General features: G+C 41.0%; 1 protein-coding gene across 1 annotated transcript in view; it reads left to right on the top strand.

Moving 5' to 3' along the window:
• The first annotated feature begins 11,209 nt into the window (after window positions 1-11,209).
• ARID4A (AT-rich interaction domain 4A) overlaps window positions 11,210-20,943 on the top strand; it is a 51,750-nt gene continuing 42,016 nt past the window's right edge. Inside the window, exons 1-5 of the mRNA XM_014959956.1 lie at window positions 11,210-11,378; window positions 12,244-12,315; window positions 13,611-13,721; window positions 15,872-15,937; window positions 16,886-16,976. Coding sequence (XP_014815442.1) covers window positions 12,310-12,315; window positions 13,611-13,721; window positions 15,872-15,937; window positions 16,886-16,976 — 274 coding nt within the window. The 5' untranslated portion in view covers window positions 11,210-11,378; window positions 12,244-12,309. The remainder of the gene's footprint in view (window positions 11,379-12,243; window positions 12,316-13,610; window positions 13,722-15,871; window positions 15,938-16,885; window positions 16,977-20,943) is intronic.

The following is a 20,943-nucleotide window of genomic DNA, read 5'->3' as shown; positions in this document are numbered from 1 at the left end:
ATACTGAGTAAGCTATTTCAGTACTGAAATTTCCCTTAAACTTAGAAACAGAAACCTAGCAGACTTCTATTTGATCTGAAATTCAGCACTGCTGCCTTTTAACAGTAAGGCTCAGGGAACATTAGAATAGATTTCTAGTCCAGAGGACCCTCACTTCAGCAGAAAACCTACTGCAAATTTGCCATTACAGTTATTTTTGTATCCTTAACCTAGTCACAGTTCCAACTGGGATATGCAATGTGATTCTCTCATTGGTTTTAACAAGTAACTTCCTAACTTGCATAATGCTTAATTATACAGTTGTGCAGTAGCCATCATAATGTTTCACTGATTTAATCCACAAAGTTGGTGTTTAGCCTATCAGTTAATGAAATTTGCTACTGAGAATTAGTATTTACTTGTTGCTGTGTCAAACAGTAGAAGCTGAGCAGGGGAAGAAATCTTCCAAGAAGTGCCTACTCATGGCAACACTGACCACATAAAGACTTAAAAATACAGCACAGCATCATTAAACTTTGATTAAATGTTTAAGACCATGGGTTTTTCTTCTAAATACGTAGGGCTGTCTGAGGCAAATCACTTGGTGAAAGCTAAGCTCCAGAAGGATTTGAGACTTATTTTTTAAATGAGGACTAGATCTGGTACAGAACAAGAGAAAAGACTATTAAATCTCAAGAAGACCACCTTACTTTTAGAAGAGTCTCTGTTTTAAATACAGGACTATGGGGAAAAAAAAAAGAAAAGTCTATCTGTATTGCAGATACTCTCTTACCCTCCAGTCTTAAACAGTATCTAGCGGGAAGAGCTTGATTTAAGCCCAGAGCACACTGACTGATCAGACAGCTAAAACAAAGATTTGAAAGCTTTCACTAGTCAGTCTCTTGTAGCTTCAGCTGTGGGGCATGACTATGCTCAGAGCTCATAGAGTTAAAGCTCTAGAAGAGGTAGAAGCTGGTCCTTTAGACAATACCACACATGCCTACTTTAGTAGTACTACTTTTGAGTGAGCTCACTCTGAGTGCAGTGAGTCTTATAACATGCCAAGGGACTAGGACAGGACTCAGTTCAGAGCTGTGTGCAACACGCGCAGGCCCAGTATGACAGACCGAACACTAGCAAGCAGCCTGTGACACTGACCTCTGAAGGCTCCCAGAACCAGCCTCCCACAGCACAGCCAGCATGCCTTCCCACAAGAGCAGGGCTTGGATCCCCTTCCCTAAAATTAAAATTAGCTTTTATAATTGGCTTGAAAACAGTCAGTTATAACTTCAGTTTAACATTGAAATGGGAGAATGGATTGCAAGGCTCGCAAACAGGCAGGGTAAAAGTTTCTGAACCAGAGATCTGATCAAGAAGTGATTCTTAACAGTCTCACATGAATTATTTCTGCCCAAAGCACTGCTAAGTTTCAGTTCTAAAGATAACAGAAAAAAAAACAAACCATAATTAGCCATTAGCAGCACTTCTTGCTTTGGGCTCCACAAGTAACCTACTTAGTCCAGACTCTGACAATTTATGAGAATACATAATAGAGCAGAAAGTCAAATCCTCACTTGGAATGCATAACAAATTATTGGCATGCTGAAACACTTACAAGCTCAGAGTTTTAATAGCATATGCTGTTGCTTAAGACCCAAAGTACAAACTTCAACAGAACACCAAAAAGCAATAGTGTATAGACAAACTCATCTCTTAGGTTAGTCATTCCTCCACCAAGGAGTGTTTTCGAAATACATAGATCCAATAATGACACAGGAGTAGGATGTACAGGAAGATACTTCCTCTCTCTCTCTAAGTCTCATACATCCAGTGCTACTCAGAACCTGATGAATCACTACTCTGGTATTTAATAAGACTGGATATGTCACATTCCCTGTTATAAATATTTAGACAGCAAATCCACATACAGAAGCTGTATTAAAGAGAATTTAGAGGGGAACTATGGTGAACTGCAGATGACAAATTAAAAAACTACATGTTCCAGTACCTAGTTTACTTACATACATCTCCATGACTGCACTAGGACAGATTTTAGAATATGCAACTGGGCTTGCAGAATACAAAAATCAAGTTTAGGCTACTGCATCAGGATAACTAATTTTCATTGCTTGTATTGCCTTTATAAGGCCATAAAAAGTACTGGAGAATATCTTCATTGCAACTGACTAGTACTGCTGATGAAATTATGGGAAGATTGATCTGTTAGAAGCTCATAGAAGTAATGCATATGTAAAATCTCCTGTGTGGCAGAAACCCGTATGGATATCTCCAAAAGAAATAGTACTAATATGTATTTGGTACTGACTCTCAGAAAGGAAACATTTCAGCCAGAATTTGTCTCATGCAGATCTGAAGTATGCCAAGCATCAGGTCATTTGTCACTTCCTTCTCATCAACAGAAATAGCTTGGTGGCCTGAGGTTAAAAGCCCCACATGCTGAGAGTGTGACTGTACCAGACACACCAGCGCTCGGATGCTGTCTGGCTGTACAGGCTCCGTCACCCTCCAGGAAGGGGATTTGGAATAACTACATATGCTGTTTTACAAGTCTCTTCCTTAAGATAAAACTGTAACCATAGAAAGAAACACAAAACAGTGAATTCAACAATGCATCTTAAGCATTTATCAGCTGGAAGACAATCATGACCTTAAAATAATTGCACAGTTTCAAAATTCTGAAGAGAAAAATAGTATTGGTTGTCATGATAATTTTAAGACTGTAATAGCACCAAAAACACAGCTCAGAGACTGTTCTCTCCCCCTCATTTTCTTCCTTCAGTTGTGTACACCTGAAACAAGGACTAGCTTTTTCTCCACCTACCAATTTTTCAAGTTACATGCAGCAAGGAAGTTGCTTTTACTTAAGAACTGAGAGTTATTTTGAGACACCAACTGCTTGTAACTTTCCATCATAGAAGGTCTTGCTACCTATTATGTCTAATTACACAGAATTGCAGAAAACAGGTGATAATACAAAAGGTAAGGGTGTACCTTACTGTTTGTCCAGTAAATACACTTTAGGATTTGAGAACATGGGATCTACAATCAAGCTCAAACCCAGTCTCCTACTTCCAGATGGACTAAGCAACCACCAGTGCTCTTTCATCTTCAGTATGTAGCTATTAAAGGACTTCAAAACAGTTGTTTAAAAATGGTTCTTACAAGTTGCTGTGCCAACCAAAAATGGACAACTAGAATTAAGCAGGCAGCTGCATCACAGAGCTTATAGTCCAAATATGTACATAAAATCAGATACAGGAAAAAAACTGGAATCTCCTGAAGTCTCCCCTAAAGACAGTGTAAGAACTACCCACTGAAAATAAGTGACATGGTAAGACAAGGCAAGTAAGAGTTTAGAAAAAACATGGGGTGGTTTATAGCTGCATAAAGTTAGACATCATTTGATGTAAGTATTGTCTGCATATCCAAAATACATCCACTAAGATTCAAATTTCAGCAGATGAATAGTAGGTTCAGTTATAGTAAATGCCCCCAGAAGCTGATACATTCCAAACACACATACACAAAACCCCCAAAAAACACTCAAGTGATGCCCAAGTTTTTGAAAGGGGAATTTACTTTGTTTGCAAGGCTTTTAAAAAAAGCAGGAATCTGCTACTTACATTATTGCGGGGAGGGACAGAGACCTATTACATTAGACTACATCAACAGGTGTCAGGAGCAGCGAAGGGAGTGCTAGAGGGCTTTAACAGAATGCTTACATAAAGCTCAATTCCAGCTCTAATTCTAATTCACAGTCTACATGGCACACCACTTGAGAGGCTATTTTCCCCAAATACCTTCTATATACCTCAGGAATAGAAAAAAAAAATCTGAAACACCGTTTTAGGAGGCAGAATCAAAATACATGTAGCTTTATGTGTTTCCTGTCAGTTGCTTTAGCAAACAACTACTTCTGCCAGCCATATGCTTGTTTCTACACTTATGCTAGTTTGTCCCCCTTTGTGCTGCTTAAAAGAAAGAGCTAACTCCTTCTCTAATAAAAGATCTTTCATTGATTCAGAATAATTAAGCTCTAAAAAGACAGGTATTCTGTTCTTTTGGAGTTCTGGATGTCACACAGCACAGCCCATTTCAGTGGTTCTGTACAAACGAGGTCCTGCGTATTCCTGAAGGTTCTGCAAACAGTATAGTCTTGCAATTAACTCACAAGTTAAGTACGCATTATGCAGTGTTGATTAGTGGGCTAACTCCCTAGCCATGTGGAAATTAGCTACTGGTAATAATATCCTTCAAACTACATACACAAATAAATAGTATCTTCTGAAAAAGGCAGCTAAGTAGGAAAAAATCAGAATATAATCAGTGGCTGAACTGTAGATTCTGACTAATAGCAGCTATTTACAGCTAATAAAAGAAAAGATTGAATGTTACTGAATTCAAAAGATGGAGAGCATTAATACTTTCAAAAAAGAATGAGTATTGACCAACTGAACCTTGGTCCAGGTCCAAGGACTCACCATCAGTATTAGAATCCTACTTTTTATCTCTACAAGTATGGAAAGATCCATTTTAGTAAAAATCCAAGCTGAGCAAGCCACTTAGCAATGTCTGAAAAAGCCTGTGTATATGAGAACATAACTCTGTTAAGAGTTCTTGCACTTTTTAACATGGCTACTTCTGCAGCAAAAAGTCCTCTGAGAAGTAAGGTTGGGGGGAAGCCTTCCAAGATTCAAACTAGCAACAGGTAGCATAAGCAAGGAAGATTCTTACGTCAGATTGGCCATAACAGATCACTCAAAACTACTTCTGAAAAACAAGAAAATGCTGAATCTACTAACACAAGTGTTGAGAAATTAATCCAACTGGAGTTTGTTCACTTTGCCAAAGTGAAACAACAGCCTGTTTGAGCTCTCCATCTTCAGCACCAATTGACATCTTAGATATGGATAGTATTAGACCACTATTCAGTATACACTTACTCCCAGTCTGGTATCACAAAAGGTGGAAAAAGTGACCACAGTGTTGCTCCAAAGTAGATATCAAAAGTTAAATATTTAAGGAGAAATACCTTCCATTTCAGAAGTTTAACTTATTCAGCAGACTGCAGTAAGGTTCTTCCAATACAACACACAACCTCATTTAAATGTTAAGAGAAAAAGTCTTTAAATTTTTAAGTTTTTATCTTTTAAGACTTTTTAAGTTTTAATAGCAATGAAATATGTAATTGCCGCTTCCCAAAACACAGCAGATTTTGCATTCAGGTTCTACCCCGTATGTTTGCTTTAGACAGAAGGTTACTCAAGCAATAGTGTTTATAAACAAGATTTGACTCTGTTAGGAAGAATACAGGCTATTTAGAGATTCAGATGCAGGTTTAAATGTTTTAACCTTACGTGTATTCCAGGAATAGTAAAGCTTTATTTGCTCTGTAGACTGATGTATACAGAAAACTATTCGTCCAATCCTGTAGAAAAACCATCTCTTCTCTCCTTGAAAGATCAATACTTCCACAGATAAAATATTTACATCAGTAATAATTCCTACAGCTCAGAAATCAAGAAAAAAGCTGCAGAGGTAATTTAGAAGCCGGTTAAAAAATACAGAGAGTTTTAAAAATTAAAATTTACAATACTGGAATGGCTGACTCACTATCACAGGCCGTATGTTTATGTGCACAGGATACATTTCTAGTACTAACTAGCATCTTTTGCCTGTCACAAAAAAAAAAAAAGTTATTTATAAAGCCCAGGTTTAATTACTAACAACAGGTGGATCTAATCCTTCACTTTTACTGCTGGCAGAGGCAAACTGTTATTTCGAAAAATATGTAAGGATGCTCTCCTTCAGCAGTCGCATGAAGTAATGTTACCATACAGAAGAGCAACTAAATTGTTTGACTTCAAGCTTTAAAAGACAGACAGATCGCTTGGTTGCAGATGATGACAACCAAAGTCCTTTGCCACATCTTAACTGAAGCTGCTTTTCTCTATAGTACTGTGCACTACTGTTTTGCAACACTGCATGACCTCCCCAATGTAGTTGTAATAGCCTCACTATTGTCACCAATGTGAACTTGTAGTCCTTAGAAATCATACAGGAATTTAAGTGGATTTGTAGTCAAATTCCAAATCTTACATCCTTTTGTGAGGCAACAGAAGAGAAATTAAGCATCTATATTCAGATAATTTAACAGCACAGACAAAACATGCAAAAACCAGCTTTAGAACCCAATCGTTAGTAAACCCTGGCAATGGGCACCCTTCTTCCATAGTTGCTAAATTAGCTAAAATTAACTTTTGATACAAATATACTAGCTATTATAATAGAAAAATACATACAAGAAAGAAAATAAATAGTCTCTTGCAAGACAGCTCTTATTCTATCCAAACACAACTTTACCAAATCAGCCTTGAAAAAAAGGAACATTTTACTTTTGGAATTAAAAGACTGCATGATACACACCAAGCACCCCCCCACGGCTAACAGGCCAGGATGAAAGCAGCAGTTACACCAGTTGAAAACCAAAACCTCTTCTCTTGGTGCTAGGCTGCTAATAAAACACATCAGTTAATGCATCGCTGATTTCTACACACATTTTATAACATGTGAGATTGTAGCTAAGATCTGCAGCCACAAAGCATAACAAAGTCTGGACATAGTTTATTGAGTAAAAATGGGATTACTTCTCCCTGGTGATCTCTGAAACCACTAACAAGAGTTACTCTACTTTGACAAGCTGAGCATGTAACATCATTTTACAAGTGTCACTGGGAAAAGGAACTACGAAGTGAGCATTATTGTTAGCTGCAGAGCTGACAGGAAACCCAATTCCCAGATTTTTCTCTCACACAAAATACTATGCTGCAAATATTTTATGATTTTTCATATCAAGAGATACTGCACTGCTGCAAATCTACCCTCAGCAAATTCAAGAAACCACTACTAAACTTCAGTGGATGTAACATGCTAATTCAGACTTCCTAAGGGGTGCTAAACTTTGTGTCTTCTCCATCAGCAACAGCTGCAATGGAGCCATGAAAAAGAGCACACACACTTATGTCTGAATAGTTAAATATCCACTTTTCTAAACACGGAGACAGGAATCTGCCAGAGCTGGGAAAACTGTAGGCAAGTATTTAGCATTACTGGATAGTTTGTTTTCTCTTAGAAGCACATGATAATAAATATGAAGGAACTTATTGCTGATAGCTAACAGTAAAGCACAATTTTCTCCATGACTAGGAAGGTTTGACCTTTTATTTTTATAATCCAGCTATTACTGACTGAAATTTTACTCTCAACTTCACATTCGTTGGGTTTTTTTCCTTTATACCTGCACATTAAGTATTTCACAATTTCTTAACACAGTCTTGCCTGAGCAGTTTGCAACCACTTCAATACTAAGCTGTGGGAAACACACATCTGACCTTCATTTGTACAGAAATACAGGAGTTCCACGCAGGCAGAGGTTCTGAACCACAAAGCAGATGCTTCTCAACCACTGCTGGTAAAAATGTTGCCTATTTACTTACAGAATAGAAACACCAAGGGGAAGAGCATTTAAAAAAAAAAAAAAAGAACTAAACACTTCAGACAAAAATAAAGGAAGCCAAGAGTCTTCTGAACATCTGCAAAAATTTGACGTAAAGTAGCACAGTCCTTCATTACATACAAAGAAGCTCAATGTTAGAACGATAAGCAGTATTTTTAATATTTTTAGACTATTTTGGCTTTGATTGTATGTGTATTCTGAGTTTTTTTATCTACTTGTAAATGCTGTATGTCAAGAATAGCATGCAACTACTGAAGAGAATTAAAACATCTTACTTATCCCAGAAATCTCTCTCCTCAAGGAAGCCATATCACACATTCAACAGTTTTATTTGGCTACTACTTATTCTGCTATTCTTATAAAGAACGTTATAAGATACAGGCATTCCTGTTCTTTCCTTTTCCTATCAAGTGCCACATCTATGGAAGACTTTGGGCAAAATTTCTGTACATTCTGCAACTAATACACCAACATACATTATTTTTTCTAATTTACTTACAGCCATCACCTAAACTCTGGAATTACATACTACCAAAGACTGGTGTCGTGCTTAGAGTGCCTTGATGCTTTTGTGTTTACTGTTCTTAAATTAAGAAGCCTCGTGCTAATTTGCACGAGGTATGACAAAAATGCATATCCTTAGGTGAATCTCCTATACTACATCTACAAGACCTTTGGTACTAACAAAGTACACATAATACAAGTATTATTGCTTTGAACAATGACATTAAAAAAATTGTACCTTATAGCATGTCTAGAGAGATTAAGTAATAAAAGGACTTACTGCGATTTGTCTCATTCTAGAGCTTCTGAAGCGTTAGCTTTGTAAAATTAACGGACTGGCTCACAACAGAAAAGTCCCCTGCTCGTTTCCTCCCCTCATTTCAACTGTTTCCCTGTAAGGGATTGCACTGGGGAATGGGGCACAGCTGTGAGGATCCAGTACAACCAAGCTATCTTTGAGTCTCAGGGCTAGTTAACACTGACATAGATTTAGGATGCAAAAAATCATTATCATCCTCTAACTTTGAGTCCTGAAGTTCATACTCCAATGAAAAGTTACTTTAAACCAAAATTAGATGCTCTCTCTGGCTTGCCAAAAGCACAGCTTTTTCATTCCATTATACCAGACATCATCCCTAAGTTGTGTGAGAATGTTTACGCTCTTCGTTGAGCTGCCTCGCTAGGCATTCTTAGGTGCTTTAAATACCATAAAAGAACAAGTCTCCTCTCCTGCTGACCGGCTACAGAGTCCTATTGCTCACGATAGCTTCACGGGTGACGTGCCATGAACTTCCTAAGCATGCCAGCTGCAAAAGACACATCCAGGTGGACAGGGTTTTTCTGCTAGAAACCAGAAACAAGATTGATTAGTTTGGTTACAAACCGTTATTTATTGAATGGTACTAAGTACAGAGATACAAATTGCGTCTCAAGAAAAGCTCACAATTTAAGGCATGATTTGGCCAATACATTCCATAGAGAATCACAGAATCTTCTAGGTTGGAAGGGACCCCAAAGATCATCTTGTCCAACTGTCAACCTAACTGACAAAAATAGACACCCGCACAACAAGAGATGAGAAGTTCACATTCAAAGTGAATTTTTAAAGTTTTGTTAACATTTGGATTAGAATTAATATATTTTACACAATAGTTTGCTCTTCAGTTTATCCACTGCATTAAGTTGAGCTACAGCCCGAAATCAAAGTTCCCTCAGCTCTAAATGCCTCAAACCTTTTTACATTTTGTATACATCTTCAAGCATCTTTGTTTTTACAACCCAGAACTCTAGAGCTACCCCTCCCTCATATCAGACATCCCATTCAGTCAACTCTAAACACGCCTTGTGTGCATTATATCTTAAACCTTATCTGTATTATACGTCACCGCTTGTTAAACTCCCTAGAGAACTGTTCTTTTGCCTACTGCTTTCCAAAGTATCAGTTTTAATAATAAAAAAAGAATATAAAAAACACCCTCAAAAAAGAACTTGCACAGAAACTACAACTAAACTAACGATCTTTTTCTGTCAAATTAGCACAATGAATCCCCTAACTATACTGGTAAGTCCCTCCGCTGTTGCTTTAGATAAACCTAACATAGGTCTTGTAACTGAGAGTGAACGTTATCAAACAGACACTTATTACTTTGTTGAAAAATAGTGGAACTGCCTTACATTCAACTATGCCGAAAGTTCTATCTAAAAAGCCCAAAACGTGAAACCAATGTTAAAAATACACATATTTTATTAACAGTAGTTAATATAAACTAATACATGTAGTTTATTATTATAAAGAGTAACTACTGTTTAGCAGTGTCAAAGCTAGCCCCTGAGCACCGGTTCTCCCCCAGCCCCTCTGACAGGTGCCGGTCTCAGATACCTGCCCGGTGAGACTGCACCTTCAGAGCATCCGCCACGGGGACGGAAGGACCGGACGAGGAAACACCCCTCACCCCCCCGCCCCGCCAAGCACTCAGCCCCGCCAACACCTACAGTCTTCTCCCGCTCTCACTGCACCTTTCTGTGACGAGATGCCCTCAGCGGCCTGTCAGGCGGCCACCACAACCGCCAGCACCGCGTACAGCAGATACCGGACAGCGAGGGACGGTCACGTCCCCCTCCCCGGGCTTCACCCCGAGTGCATCGCAGGGTGATTAATGGCGACGGAGCAACGCCTTCCTCCCAGGGAAGCGCGACCACCCCTGCCCCGCCCACGGGCCCGGCTGAGGGGAGAGCGGCACGGGCAGCGCCTTGCAGCCCCTACCTGCAGCCCCGGCGGTATCTCTGCTGGGGCCCTCGGCACCAACCGCGGCGGGCGGGCCGCCTCAGCGCCGCCACTCCACACTCCGATGGGCTCCCGTGGGGAGAGCGGCGCGGGACGGCTACCGGCGGCCCCGCGCTTCGCCAGACCGCCCAGCTCCTCCACGCCCTCTCAGCGAGAGGTTCCGCCGGGCGCCGCCAGAGGCGCCGCCACCCCACCATGGCCGCCACTTCACTTCCGGGGCCGTCACCGCCGCCGCCAAGCGGGACAGAGGACGGCGCGATAGTTGACCCGGGGGGGGAGCAACGAGGAGATACCGCCTCTCTGGAGCGCGGGAGGAGGCTCTGCGCCAAGCCGCACCGAGCGAAGCTTCCCAAACCGCTCACGAGACGGGCGCTAGCTTCGTCCCCTCACCTTCCTCCCACGGCCTAAAATGGGAAAGAGCCGCACGCAAAATGGCGGCGGGAGGCTGACCGCCGCGCATGCGCCCCGCGTGCCCCGGGCCGCCGCAGGACGCCGTCACCGCCGCCCGTCTCCCTCCCTCCCGCTCGTCCCCGCCTCACCGCGTCTCCAAGAGACGGCCCGCACCAATCAGACCGCGCAGTTGCTCTTCCTGTCCCCTAGCCGTGGCCAATCGCTGCTCCCAAAGCTACATCCGGATCCGACTCCTACCAATCGCCTGTGGGGGTACTCTGACTTCACGTCAACCTTCGCCAATCGGCTGGCGCTCTGGAGGAACACCAATAAAAAGTCTCCGTAGCTCTACCTGCGTCAACGGCCGGCCAATGCCCCTCTGCCGGCCGCCCTGTGGCCAATGGGGGTGCTGTCCGCGGCGCCCAATCCGGGCGGGGCAGAGCCCCCGGGCGTCACGAGGGGGCCAATGGGAGCTCAAGCAGGGCAGATTCTGCTCAACAGCTTGTTATTGGGCTCGTCGCTGCTGATTCGGTGCGAGTCTGGGCTGGAGGGGGTGGAGCGGGGCCGCGCTCAGCCGCCGCCGCCGCTCGCGGGGCTGTCGTCGTCTCGGAGGGGGCCGCAGCGCCGGCGGAGTGCGGCGGGGCTGGGCAGCGCCGGGCTGCCCACTTCGCTCCGAGTTTTGAGGTAGGAGGCGGCGAGGAGCGGTGGGAGCGCCTCAGCGGCCGCAACTCCGCCACCGTCCCGGGGGAGGGGAGGCGGAGCGGGGCCGGGAACTCTCCCTTCCCCTGCTCCCAACCCACCCGCCCCTCGGGCAGCATCCCGTGAGGGAACGGAGACGCCCGCCGCTCCCCTCACGGCGGGGACGGGGACTCCCTTCCCCGCCAAACTCCGCCCCGTGCCCCCTCCGAGCGCCCCGGCCGCCTCCCCCGGTGGCTCCCCCGGCGCCTGGCGCTGGGGACCGCCCGCGCCGCCCTCTGTCCTCAGGCGCGCGGCCCTGGCCCGTCCCCGCTCCACCTCCCCCTGCCCTGGGCCGGGGGACCGCGGCGTCCCGGCGGGCTGTCCGGGTGGGTGTCCCGGGGAGGGGAGCGAGAAGTCCGCCCGGAGGCTGGTGAGGGGGGCGGGGAGGAGGGGCTCGGCGGCGCGTCCCTCCGTGGGCCGCTGAAAGTTGCGAGGGCCGAGGAGCGGCGCGGAAGGCGGCGGCAGCGCCGAGTCCCGCCGCCCCCTCACCCTCCCCCGGTGAGGAGCTGCCCCTACGGGGCGGCGTGTTTTTCCTCACGGCTTGAACGCCTTGCCCCGGCCCCTTCGCGCCGAGGTAGGGAGCGGGAGCAATGGCGACGTGACACACTGAGGGGGCCGCCGGGCGGGAAGCGGCGGGCGGCGGCCCCGGCCCCGCTCCCTCCCTCCCTCCCTCCGCGGCCCGCCGGGCCTGGGACGGGGCGGCGGCTGCCGCCGCCCGCGTTGGACTGCCCCCGCACCCGGCCGCCTCCTCACGGGGAGACGTCTTCACCGTCCCCCCGCGTCGTGTCTCCCCCCCCTCCTTGTTTTGCAGTGTTTTCCCGTGTGCTCGCGGGGAGGAGAAGACTTTGAGCTGGAATTCCTCACATAACCTTTAAAGATGAAGGTAGGCGACACCGGAGCGGGGAGAGGCTCCTTTTCTCCCCTCCCCCGGCTGGCAGCTCTGGCAGTTTCATTTTTTTTTTAATCGCTCATAAGGGGCTGAGCAAGAGTAGGAAAAAGCTAGGCAGGGTTTCGGTGCGTGCTGCAAATCCTGTTTTTGCTCTCCGGCTGAGGTGTGGGTGAGCAAAGCTCTTACCACCTCGCAGGAGTTGTCTGAAAATTTGTAACGTCTCCGGGTTGTTGTCCTGAGGGCTGCTGCCTTTAGATGCTTCGTGTATCAGCAGTTGTTATTGCAAGTTTGTAAAACCACAGTTTTTGTCCCTCCTTAGCTGTTGCCCTTTTTTTTTTTTTTTTTTTTTTTTTTAGTACAAAGGCTTAAAAATTGCAGTATAATTCACAGGAGAGAAAAACTCATTTTGCTTTTAGAATTGGAGAAATAATAACAATTAAAAAACCCTAAACAACCCAATACCCATAACAAAAAACCCCAGTTATTTAACATTCCGAGCTGATTTCCTGTCTTGACAGACACTTTCAATGTGGTAATTTTGCCCCAAGTTTGATAAAGTGGAAAGTTGAGTTATAAAGTGCAGATTAAGGAAAACATGATGAAAAACATTTATTTTTTTTTCTAAAATGCATAAGCAGTTAAGCTTTGATAAAGGCATTTCAGGAAATACAAATAGTAGTTAACAGCTGTTTGAAAGATTACAACAAATTTCACTAGAGATCTCCTTTTAGTCAGCAGGAAAATAAAATCACATATATATCATGTTATACATTTAATTCTAAGTATTGGGATAATAGCAATCTCAGATGTTTTAAATACTCGGTATCATTTGATTGCTTATACCTGAAAAAAATACAACTATCTTTTATACTGCCTTCTTGCAATTGAAACATTTTCCTTTTGTATGCTGTATAGGAATGACTTGAATTATTGGTCAGTTATTGGCTTGTTATTGCCCTTTTTGTAAGGAGATGTTTCACTTACCAGTTCAATGCCTTCAAAGGTATTTCTGGGAAAGTAATGAGGCTGACAAAATTGGCTGGGGGTGGTGGTGGTGTGTGTCACCATCACTGGTAAAACAAAACTTCCTGTAACTTTTTGGTGTCCTCCCCCCCGCCACACACACACACTTAAAGAACAGTCTGATTGTAATACTGAGTACAGATGTTTATCACTTAAGAATCTGTAAATCTAAAAGTTTAGATGTAAAATTAAATGTATAATGTGATGCAGCTGTAAAGATAAATGAGAAGAACTAAACTTTATTTTTAATTTTTGTTTCTGAATAGGCAGCAGATGAGCCTGCCTACCTGACAGTGGGAACTGATGTCAGTGCCAAATACCGTGGTGCCTTCTGTGAGGCAAAGATTAAGACAGTGAAAAGGCTTGTGAAAGTCAAGGTAGTGTACTGTGATTGTTGCTGATTTTATTAAATCATTGTGTTGAGAGGATTGTCAGAGGAGATCCTAGTCCTGAAAATTTGGAAATGTTCATCACCTCATTGTACAGGTTTTAAGGGTTTTGAATGTGGTTTTTTGTATTTTGGTGTTGGGTTTGGGGTGGTTTTTATTCTTTTTGGGGGGAGGCTGGTTGTTTTTTTATTTTTTTCTAGGAGCATGCTGGAATCAGAACAAGCTTTCAAATTACCTGCTCTTCCTCCTTCTTTTCTGATCATAGTTGTCTTCTGTTTATGAATGCCTCAGTTTCACAGCAATCAGTTTTGATGTCACAAGGAGAGGATTATGGCTTTACATGAGTAATAAGGAATAAGAATAACCTCTTCAGAAGCAAAAGTTCTATTTCATTCCAGCTGACATTCTCATTTTTATAGCTTGGAATTAAGAGCCAATGTCTAATCTGGGATATCATTTGTTAAGTTTCGAGCATCTTGCTGCTGCTTCTAAACAGTGTGATCTGTCTGTAGCTGAGTTTCTACTGGCACATAATATTAATCTACTTTTACAGGTCTTATGCCAAAACAAACAAAAAAGAAAGTAATTATTTTGATTTTGCAGTACTGTTGTTAATGCTAGTATGGGAAAGCAAGAGTAAAATGTAGTTAAATAAAAGTTAAGAATTCAAAGTATATATATGTAAAAATTGTTCTTCGAGCTATCAGCCTCTTCAGTTACATGTTTAGAACATACCACTTTATCAGAGTGCTTTTCATGATTAGAAAAAAGCTCCACAGTTCAGATCTTGGAGTCTTTTCCCCTGTTCTTAATGAATACTTCTGGAAACACGGGCTGTTCTTTGAAACCTGTATTAGTGAGAAGCTCCATAGGAAGCAGCGTGCTGCGCTTCCTGCCATCCTTGACTTTGTATCTGCATCTTTGGTCTGATAGAGTTTTTAAACTGTTAATAGGTGTGAGTTTCATTTTTCCATTAAAATCATATGGTTTATTACTCCATTGTAAGATTGTGAAGCATATGAGGCTGCTGTGACTTGGTGGAAATTTCTGTCACTGTATCTCAATTATATTATAGCCATTGAAGTTTTAACAAGCGAAGCCTGATATTGTAATGAAGACCTTGGCATGGTTGCCAAGAGTGCAAAGAGTCAAAAAAGTCCAGTAGTCTTTCCTGAGTAGCAGGACGATTTGTATTCATCTCAATGCCAATATAAAATTTTAAATAAAAACTGCATAAACTGCGTTATTAACCTGAATGTATGTTAATACCGGTGCTATTTTAGCATACCACTGGTGTTGTATTTATAAATACAGACAGCTACAGTGTAGACTATGGTTAGGGGATAACTGAAAGCTCCTGGAACTTTTGATTCCTGAAAAGAAATAGGAATTTTGGATATTTTTTTATTATCATTAAAACACTGTAGGAGTTTTTGCTATAACAAACGGCAGTGAAACAATTAATAGTGTTGACATCTAAATATTAGTCTTTTTTGTTTGTAACTGAATCTCTGCAAACTCAGGGATTCAAATTGCAGACCTACTTTGTCTCGTCACTATGACCTTGTCAAATGTAGGATTTTAAAGGGAGAAGCATAGTTTACTAGCACTGTAACTGATCCTTGTTTTCATTACACTTGTAGTGATTCACATTTTTACCATAAGCACTTTCTCTTGCTCAAGGTAACAGAAATGGTGGCATTGTGGTCAGTTTTTTGATGCATATTTAAAAAAGAGATCTTTTTCTTTTGGTTGTAGTTTAGTAGTCTGTGTGTTGCTCATAAAGTGCTACAGTTGAAGTAGAGAGAGAGAGAAAAAGCCTTCTGATCTGGAAGCCCAGTTCCTGGTATGCCCTGGATTGCATCAATATCCAAATTTAAAGCAAAATATATTTTCTTTGCATTGGAAAGGCTGATGTTTGATTTGCCCTGTTCTTGAATGTTTTGGATTAAATATTAAATGTGATACTTGGCGCATCCTGTGAGTAAAAGCATCCATGCAAAGCGTTTGTGTTCAATGATTGGGTCTCTTTGATTGATAAAGATCTTATTTTAAAAAAAATATAGATGCAATTGCATATGCTTTTTCTATGTTACTAAAAATAAGGTATGTATAAAATGTTTATGAATGTGTTTCAGGTGGTCCTGAAGGGGGATAACTCAACTCAGTTAGTGCAGGATGACCAAGTGAAAGGACCTCTAAGAGTATGTATATTGCGTGCCTTTTTTTTTGTGTAATCACATAATTGGTTTGTAAAATTCTGAATTCTGATGCTGTTTATGTGGGTACCTGTTCTATAGAATTTAAATCAACATTACTTTAGATCAGATTGATTCTAAGTAATTAGTAGTTGTACTCTTGTAGTTTATAGAGGCTGCTCCTGCTTCTCCATGTAGTATACTTCATAAGCAAACAGTTTTGCGTGCACAATTATTTTTGTATCTTGTAAGACACAACACTTCTTATATGTAATGAAACTTTGAAACTTCTTGTAAGTAATAGAGAGCTTGATTACGAAGCTAAGTTCAAGCCTGGTAGACAATATTGTGTTTTAAAAGAGTTGATGTATTTTTTTATAAAAATATTTGTTGATTTGTATTTTTATATGTAACGGTTGTCTGCTAAAGTACATAGCCTCATTATAAACACTGACTGCAAATAGAGCTCTAGAGCAGATCATCTTTTTTTGTCTTTGTCTTTTCCCTAGCTACTGCAAGAACACCAATGTATGTTGTATGCTGCTACTGAAAGGCTGATGTAGCTGACAGTATAACAGTTTTTAAAGTATAAGAAACAGTAGTCATTGCATGCACATCAGTAATAAAATAATAATTACTTTGAGTGAATATTTGAATATTTATTTGCAATTAACCTTCTATTATTTCTTGTGGTGATATAAGTCATGCTGAAATTAGATCTGAGTTTCTTACTGCTTTACTCCCAGTTCAGCCTTCACACTTAAGGACCTTTGTTCTTACCTGCTAAGTAACTAAACTTTGCAAAGTAGCATTTAGTTAAAATGAGTCTTAAAAACAACAACAAAAAAAAACCACCAAAAAAATTTAGCTTGCCAGAAGAATTAATGCCTATGTGTTTTTCTCTATTATATGAGTTTGAGATTACATGTAACCTTGAGATACTCCTTTTTGCAGGTTGGTGCAGTGGTTGAAACCAAAATGCCTGATGGATCCTTTCAAGAAGCTGTTATCAGCAAGTTGACAGATGCTAGCTGGTATACTGTAGGTGAGTAGACACCTGCTTTCATTTACGGTCGGTAATCTTTGAACACTATGTTTCTAGTAATAGGTAATACTGGAAGTAATTATATTTTGTATTGCAAGATCAGAGTTAGATTTTGTAGGGGACTACTTCTTTAAGTCTTCCAGGTCTTGTTTCCTTTTCCATTTAAAATAGGATAATAATTATTTGATGTTCAGAGAGCCTGTTGCAATGGTAACTGTGGGGCTGAGCAATCAAGTTTTATTTGGTGCAACATACGTATACCGATGTCGTCTCACTCACTGGAATTCAAAATAACTCTTGCAGATTTTAAGATGTAAACCTTGTAATTGTACTAAATAGGTGAAAACCTGTGGCATGTAATGAATGACGGAAATGCAAGCCTTCTTTCACTATATGCAGTCTTGTACACAAGAAAAGCATTGGGAGCACCACTGTGCATTCTGAAGTCATTCCTCTTTTTTGTGTAGAATTGAGGGTTGTGTTTTGTATGAAACAATAGCAAGAGCTTTCAAGCACCCATCCTTTTTTTGCACAACTTTCTTACAGTGGTGGAGTGTTATATTCACTATTAGTAGTATGGAGAGAAACTGCTCCTCTTAATTGTATGGTAAATACTACTCTTTGGCATTGCTTTTGAGATAGGTACTGTTAAATTTAAGCTGTTTGTTTCTTACTACCTGCCTTATATACTGAATGTATTCAGCTTTACTTCATGATCTTTTGTACTCTATTGAGAAATCCTCTATCAGATGAAGTATCAATTATTTTGATTCATGAACCCCCTTTTTAAGATATAAAGAAGATATTTTCAGTAATCCAACATTTCCGTTGCAGTAGGTGAGGTTATGTCATCTTTGGTGGGATCAGGATAAGGCGCTCACTGCAGATAATTTGGAAGGATTTATTACTTCATGGTTATTATTGTTATTGCACACTTTAAATATAAGCCAATTGACTTACCAGTTGTCAAAGATCACTGCTCTTTGCATTTTTCTTCAAGATTTTAATATTGCTGTAAAATTGTACTGTGTGTCAGGTCAGGGAGGAAAGGCAGGATTATTTTGGAGTGCAGAAGATTTAAAATCTACTTGGTTTAGTACTATGATGTAACATACTCAGTGAAGAACACTGGACCTTCAGCTTTGCTTTATATTTCACCATTCTGATACAGAAGAGATAAGAAAATCAATCTTGCACTAATAATTTCATGGTTTATCAGTTAGCATTTCAATTTTTAAACTCTTAATTATTTTAGTTTTAAAGTAGTATTTTTAGTTAATTCTGAATTTGGAACAGAAGATTTACATCGGTAAACCACCGCTACGTATTCCTGCTTCAGTGATTAAAAAAGGCTTTAAACTATTCATTGCTAAAACAAAACTTATTTGTCTTCTTTTTTTTTTTTCTTTTTTTTTTTTTTTTTTTGTAAGAGCTTCTTTGTTGTAGAAGTGGAGAGTCCTGCACTGAGGCAACAAAGAAAATTTTTTTGTTTTTTTTTTTTTTTTTTTTTTTTTTTTTTTTTTTGGGCAGTCCACTTCTGCCAAAAATCCTTACTTGATGAGCCAGGTAACTTGAACGGTGAATACATGCTCTGCCCCTGTATTAGTGGATTGTTATTTAGATTTAACAAGTTGTTAAACTCTCTCCAATAACACAGGAGATAAATCGTGCATGCCATGATTTTTACTTTATACATTTATTAAAGTGCAATTCCTCATAAACTCGAACCAGTGGAATAATTTGCCATTTTCTTTCTCCTCAAAATATTTTTTGACAGGCAGAATAGGGAAAATAAATTAATATGTTTTCCATATGCAAATGTATTAAGACAATGGACAAACTTATTCAAAGTATTAAGTACAAATATCAAAAAAACTGCATACGTGCCTAGTGAGAAGTAATGATGTTCACTTTTGCAACTCAGGTTCTCTACTTCAGATAGGTATCTAAAGGAGGAAAGTCAGCTGAAACAACTTTGCTTTATTCACTGAGGTGAACCAGTAGAAATGCTATGTTGAGTTTGCTGTAGTAGGCTCCTTTGCCACCAACATAACGAAAGAGCCACAATGATGATCCATTAGTCTATTTTAACAGTATCTCCTGTCTTTTAGTGGTGTTCATGTACCCAAATTATATAAGGATTTATTTTTATTGTAACTGCCATGGAATCACTTTTTCACCTATTTTTTACATAATAATGATGTTACTATAGTCTCTGAGCTGTATTGAAATTTTCAGCTGTGATTTGGAAATACTTTTGGAACTACCTTTGAAATTCAGCTTTTCAGTTTGAGTAGGTGAAGAAACAGGCTGTTTGGAGTGGAAGTTTAACAATGTGTGGAAAATGTCATCGCACAAGTCAGCCCTCTCATCTGCTCACTTGCATCTGGAGTGGGACGACAGTAATAGCGGATTAAGTTCTTCGGATAAGAAATGGCTCAGTTGGATGTTTTAATCTTAAAAATTTGTAAATTAAGTAAATTCATTTTAAATAATAGCATTTTAAAGTGCTGCATTGATGCCTTTGAAGTGCTGAATATATTGCTAGGTGATAATTGCATAGCATTAGAAGGGTCTATCAGATCTGCTTTTAGCTGAGCCAGGTTTGAATTATGGTTTACTTAGTGTATTGCCCACCTGATCCTCTGTTAACTTGTAAAGTGCTTCAGGTAAATACTGAAATAATGTCTGAAATGACTTAAAAAAAGAAACCACAGTTCAGACCACACCTTACAAAGTGCATAGTTGTATTTTTCTCCTTTCACATTCTCTCTAGAGTCTTACAAGTGTTACCAGAATTTCAGAAAACAGGAATCCTTATGTATATGTTCTTTAAGGAAGCACTTTTGTATCCCTTCTGTACATAACTAGAAACAATGTAGTGTCTATATAAAAGTGAGAAACAGTATTTCATTGAGCAAGCATCCAAAGAGTTGCTGTTACAACAGCCTTTTTGATTGCCCCATCAGAGCGAGTATGGTCTATTTTTTGACAAAAGTGAGGTCAGTAATCTATATGGGTTTAGATCTCACTAAGTGTATGTAATTTCACCATGACCACAACTTTAAACAAAATAAAAAAGCAGGTCAAATATGTTGAACCTTGTGCCTTGTATTTTGCTAGATAAAATCATGTAAAAGTTTTTCTAAAGAAAGAAAGAGAAATCATGTATTTAAGAATTTTTGCTCTGCAATGAGTAGGACATAGGAAAAAACCCAAAGCAGTGAGAGGCATTTGCAGTTTCTAGCAGACCTTGCTGTCAACAGTAGGACTTTATATACTGTTTAGAGTGAAAAGGAGTGTTAAACCTTATTTTTTTAGAATTATGGCTTTTGGACAAAGTGACCCACTTGGTGGATGAGGGAAAGGCTGTGGATGTTGCTTACCTGGACTTTAGTAAGGCCTTTGATATAGTCTCCCACAGTATCCTCCTGGAGAAACTGGCTGCCCATGGCTCGGATGGGAGTACTCTCAGCTGGGTTAAAAACTGGCTGAAGGCCCATGCCAAGAGAGTGGTGTGGCAAATGGAGTTAAATTCAGTTGGCAGTCAGTCACAAGTGGTGTCCCACAGGGCTCGGTATTGGGGCCGGTTCTCTTTAACATCTTTATCAATGATCTGGACGAGGGGATCAAGTGCACTCTCTGTAAGTTTGCAGAGGACACTAAGTTGGGTGGGAGTGTCGACCTGCTGGAGGGTAGAAAGGCTTTGCAGAGGGATCTGGACAGGCTGGATGGATGGGCCGGGGCCCATGGGATGAGGTTCGCCAAGGCCAAGTGCCGGGTCCTGCACTTGGGTCACACCAACCCCCTGCAGCGCTCCAGGCTGGGGGCAGAGTGGCTGGAGCTGCCTGGCAGAAAAGGACCTGGGGGGGTTGGTCGCCCGTCGGCTGAACGTGAGCCAGCAGTGTGCCCAGGTGGCCAAGAAGGCCACCAGCATCCTGGCCTGTGTCAGGAACAGTGTGGCGAG

Source organism: Calidris pugnax, unplaced genomic scaffold, assembly GCF_001431845.1.
Source record: "Calidris pugnax isolate Ruff unplaced genomic scaffold, ASM143184v1 scaffold435, whole genome shotgun sequence".
Lineage (NCBI taxonomy): Eukaryota > Metazoa > Chordata > Aves > Charadriiformes > Scolopacidae > Calidris > Calidris pugnax.
The sequence above is the reverse complement of the archived record's forward strand: the minus strand, read 5'-3'. Positions and strand labels throughout refer to the sequence as shown.